This window comes from Phyllostomus discolor, chromosome 12, assembly GCF_004126475.2.
Source record: "Phyllostomus discolor isolate MPI-MPIP mPhyDis1 chromosome 12, mPhyDis1.pri.v3, whole genome shotgun sequence".
NCBI lineage: Eukaryota > Metazoa > Chordata > Mammalia > Chiroptera > Phyllostomidae > Phyllostomus > Phyllostomus discolor.
In genome coordinates, this window is record NC_040914.2 from 9,792,323 (window position 1) to 9,797,472 (window position 5,150).

At 45.6% G+C, this 5,150-nt stretch overlaps 1 protein-coding gene across 1 annotated transcript; it reads right to left on the reverse strand.

The window, feature by feature from the left end:
- Positions 1 to 1,247: 1,247 nt before the first annotated feature.
- On the reverse strand, positions 1,248 to 4,717 carry LOC114510561 (carcinoembryonic antigen-related cell adhesion molecule 21-like). Its single transcript, XM_028529099.2, has 3 exons — positions 4,559 to 4,717; positions 3,366 to 3,719; positions 1,248 to 1,586 (listed from the first exon to the last, which is right to left on the reverse strand). Exons 1-3 carry the CDS (start codon positions 4,620 to 4,622, stop codon positions 1,306 to 1,308), a joined length of 699 nt encoding a protein of 232 aa, XP_028384900.1. The 5' UTR covers positions 4,623 to 4,717; the 3' UTR covers positions 1,248 to 1,305.
- Between the last annotated feature and the right edge of the window lie 433 nt (positions 4,718 to 5,150).

Here is a 5,150-nt window from a genome sequence, read left to right on the forward strand (position 1 = left end):
GGGAGCTGCCTGAACCACTGACTTCTATTTCTTTCCCTGAGATACGGTACCCCAGACTGGGCAAAGGGGGGAAGGAAGGACTGTGTGTGTTTGTGGGTGTCTTAAGGGACTTTGGGATTTTGATGAAGACGTTAAGTCATTACTGTTAAGTCTGTATAACTTGAATAAATAGTTCCTTTCCTTTTCACCAATCTCTAACATGGAGAGCTATAATTCTCTGGCAAAGGGAAAGGTGAACCTAGTACAGGGTGACCCCAGGAGAAACGGGGTCAATTCGGTAGGACTATGGGACCCTCTTCCCTGGTGGCCAATCGGGGAGGATCATGGGAGACCACATGCGCAGTAGCTTTAAAGTAATACAACTATTTGTACTTGTGCAGTAAAGCCCACCAAAACCAGACAGGTAGGATCCGCCCTATAAGAATAAAGTCCCTCCAGCCCATGGGGTCAATCTCTGCTTGGAGTTGGCCTGCTCCCATGTTCTCTGCTATAAATTCTGGGTGTTCAGTTCAATTCTTTGTCCCGATCACTAAGAACCTGGTAACCTGTGCCCACCTGTGACATTATGGACACTTAAGAAGTATGTATGAACAACTTGTGGAGGACTAGAAATCTGCCCGTCACATTTCAAATGCCATCTCTCTAGCTTTGAGGGATGCCCTCTTTTCCGAGAGATGCCAAAAGACACATCAGATCAAACTCAATTCTATGTAACATTAAATTCATTTTTAATCCTCTGGGCATCAGTCTGAACTAGAAAATATGATCCAAAGTTTTAGTGCATTATACATATTTCCAATTATATTCTATTATCAAGGAGGACAGAGTTGTACTGAACTTAGGCAAGTAAGTCTATTGCCATGAATGAAAGAATACTCAGGAAAACTTTAGGAACTTTGAAAGTAAAACAGGGAGAAAGAAGTCACTGTTGCCACACTCTTGGGTGTCCTCTTTTCATTTCCATTATCCACACAGTATCCACATGCCCTCTACATGGCTCCCTGGAGGAGGGAAACAGCTTGGCTTCCTGCAAGCTCACCACCTGCTCCCTTTGGTCATCACACAACCACTGTACCTTGTTTGAGGGACTTGGTATTCCTTCTGATGTGGACATGGCACAAATGAGATGAAACTGAGGTGGGGTGTGACCTTAGGTCAGCAATAATGACAATGTCATCTCACATTGTTATGCACTTATTGACTCAGTGCAAATCTTTTAAGAAATATTCACCTTCTGAACAAGTCTATTATAATAATGCAAAATACTTTATTTAGGGTTTAATAACAAAGAAGAGGGGTTGAGGGTCAGTCATATTGCACTTGCAGCTCAAGGTCCCAGCTTTCAGCATAACTGATGGGGTTGGAGGCTCTACACTGGTATAAACCAACATCCTCCCTCTGGATGGGGTCTATGGTGAGGCTTCTGTTGTCCTCAGACAGCTTCCTTGTCTCTGAGAGCTGCAGATCCATGCCATCGAACAACCACTGGATGGACACTGCATTTGTGTGGCAAATCAAGACTGCAACATCCTTATTGTCTATGCTTGTGATGTTGCTGAATAGGAAGGTGGGCATTCTCACAAGCTCTGTGGAGAAACAGAGAAAGTGACTCATTTAGAGTGGGCTTGAGACATGGACCAACATGGCTTCCTCAGAGATCTCAGTCACCCACAGTCCACAGTCAGCTATGTAAATGCCACCATTGTGGGCCATTTGGGTTAGGTAGCTATGAGATAGAAATTTGGAAAACCTTGATTCTTCCTCATGTGAAAATTGTGATTATTATTGTACCCCAATGCCTAAGACCAATTACAAGAAAGACTATTTCATTGGAGAGCAGAAAAGGGTGTGAGACAAGGGTCTTAGTCCTGGTAGGGACAGAGAGCTTGGGCCCTATGGCCAGAAATCCAAGGATCTGCATCCAGGTTCCAGGCTCTGAAGAGATTTTGGATCATTAATTAGTTAACTCATTCATTCATTTAATCACCATTTATTTCTTCCTAATCAATCAGGGGCAACTGAGTATTTATTACAAGGTGGGCTCTGAGCTGGTTCCAGGGGTAGAGTACGGGGGGAGCAAAGTCCTCTCCTTTGTATATAGTGGAATTGACACCAACACAACTGGAAACAAGTAATATTATCAAGTCCAGGGCAGGGAGGTGTGGATCAGCCACCTGAGGGATCATGTTCTTTGCAGTGGCTAGGATTGTTATTGCAAGTAATTAGTTTCTAGAATGAAAACAGATTATTTCTCTTTTTCTTTCGCTCTTCAGACCAGGATGTATTCCTCTGAGCTGAGGGTGCCTAACTGAAAAGGATTTGAACCAATGGTTGGTTTAGGAATCCACAGACACCCCCTAAGGCCTGGGGGTGGAGGAGAAGACAAGGCTCTGGGCACAGACAGACTTCGAGTGACTCTGATCAGATGCTCGTAGTGTCTCTGACTCTGCTTTAGTGACCGTAACTCCCTGACTCTCAGTTTACTCTCAGTGAAGGGGGATAAAAATTTGGCTGCCAGGTTGTCAGTGTATTCACTAAAGTATTGACAGTGTCTGACCTAAATCTTGGAATAGACGAGCAGCTCAAATCAGAGGCATCTGTTACTGATGGATTCAAGAGAGAATCCCCTGGGCTGACCCCTGATGAATGAGAAGCTGCCAGGAGCATCTTCTTTTCTCAGTTTTTTTATGAAGATGTTGACTTTTTCCTGAACTTTGCTAAGTTCCTCAGGACACTCAGCTAATTAATATTAAAAGGCATTGTCCAACTTGCTCTCCACACAGAGGCTCGGGTGATAAACTGAACTCCATTTCTGCCAAGGTGTAGCTCTTGGACCTGAACCCTTGATGTTGACCACATCAAGAGCCTGTGACTTGGGCACCCATTAAACCATTACCCATTTAGCCTTTCCTGGGAGGTCAAACCCAACCTGATGCAGGCTCCCCAAGGTCCCTGGAGTCAACGTCCATGAATAAGGTCCTGGAGAGGGGCTTTGGAGGGGAGTTCCATGAGAATTTCTAGGGGTTCCTCAGACTGGGCTTTGACAGAGCCCTGCAGGGTTGTTTGCCATGTCAAGGTCAGGGAAGGAGCTCAGGGTTCTGGACAGAGACTGCTCTCCCTGTGCTGAATATGTCCCATCAGACTGGTTCTTCTGTCTGCAGTGATTGTCTGTGGGGCTAGTTTTAGGGAAGGGAACTGAGATCTTAGGAAGTTTGTCTCCACTCTGTGTATCCTGTATTAAATGCCAAAACCCAACTTGGGATGTGATGCAGAGGGGGATGGAGGCAGCGTCCTGCATTATCAGTCCTGTGTGTGAGTAGAATTCATCCCACTCAACAGCCAGAGGTCAGAGAGCAATCACTCACCGTATACATGAAGCTGTCCAAACCTTACTTCTCTCACTGAGCCTCCTGGGAAGACCTCTACAGTGTAGTTTCCTGTGTCATTCAGGGTGACATTTGTGAACATCAACGAGCCATCATAGATTATTTCCTCTCGTCCACTGTTTGCAGGCCCGCTCACATGTGTTTTTTGGTTTACATCAAAAGTTGAAATTTTGTTATAGGGGTTTGCCCCTTCTCCCCTGTACCATACAAAGCTTGTAACATTAGGAGGCGTATTGTGGAGACGTAGGCTCACAGTTGTCCCTTCAGCAGCATTGGTTGGCACAACAGCGAATTGGGCAGCAGTGGATGTGCACCAGTAGTTTAATATTGAGACTATGAAGGAAAAATAAATGAATTAATATTTGATATACATATAAGGCTTGAAAAGTGTCTTCACCTCTCAGCCTTGGTCTGCATGTGAGGATATATCTTCCATGGTCAAGGTCAGTGGCATGGAACCACTACTTCAGCACCTCTGAACTTGTTATAATTTCTGTTTCAATATTCCTCTCTAGGTGTTCATCTGGCTCATCTCCTCACTGCCCTCAGACCCACGCAGACACACAGGAGTGTCTCTTAGGGACACCTTTTAAGGCTATTCTCTGTCTTCCCTTTCTGACCTGCCTCTGCTCTGTTTTTTCATGGCATTTGTGAGTACCCCATCTAGATTTTTGCTTTTCTCTCTCTTGCATAGTGCATGAGTTCCATATGAACAGGGTCTTGTCTGATCTCGTACCTCCAGTGTCTGAAACAAACTACAGACACTGTGGGTAAATCAATGTTTTCCTAGGGCCCTGTACCTCGTGGAGTGTATTAGAATGTATCTGAGGTGGGTGGTAAAGAGAAGTCTAGCATCCCTGGTTGTTTTACTATGGAGTCCTGTAATAAATTGTTATTATTGTTATCAGTATTTTCTAATTCAGTGCTTAATGATGAATATCGTAGGAAAGGAACAGTAGTTAAGATTTTCCTGCCTCTCACCGCTTCCACATTATGAGATTTTCCTCCGGCAAAGTCCCCTTCCCCATCCTACTTTGCTCCATTGCTTTTTACCTTCAGGTCCAAACAGAAGCCTTCCCTCTTATTCAGAGAAGCGGTGTCTTTAGCAGATTCTAGCCAATCTCTGTGTCACATCCTTAGTCTACTACCCCAAAGAATTGTCTCCTACTTACCAACCAGCAGGAGCCCTTGCCAGGGGACAAGTCCTCTGTGGGTAGAAACTGATGGGGATCCCATGGTGTCTGCTGTTTGCTCTGTGGCTGCCTATTTGAGACCAGTCTAAGGTTCTGTAAGGCTCATAGTCACCACTGTCTGGAGTGGTAGGATGTGCTGTGTGTCCTACCTGTGCACTGAGCTTTATTCTGGCGCAAGATGCCTAGTTTGGTCATGTGGGCTGGGGGGCGGGGTCTGTCCCCAGACCCTCCCACTCCCTGCCCTCATTTTTGCCACCCTGTGTCTCCTTAACAGTTTACTGTCCTTTTGTGTTTTGGTTCTCTGTGTATTGCTGAGTCCTCTGGACACCACACACACATACACACTAGCACACACTCACAGGGTGTGTTAGAAAAGCAGAGGCCTGGGATGGCTGGCTTTGAGGCATTCCCCACAGCTCCCTGTCAGGTGCCCAGTAGGTTCCCCCACAGCCAGTAGGTTCCCCCACAGCCTCGCTGCTTCACATTGGCCTTTGTTCCTCAGAGCAGAAATTTTTGAGGTACCTCAGGAAAGGAACTTGTTGTGATGATGTCATCACTGCTATGCACTGAA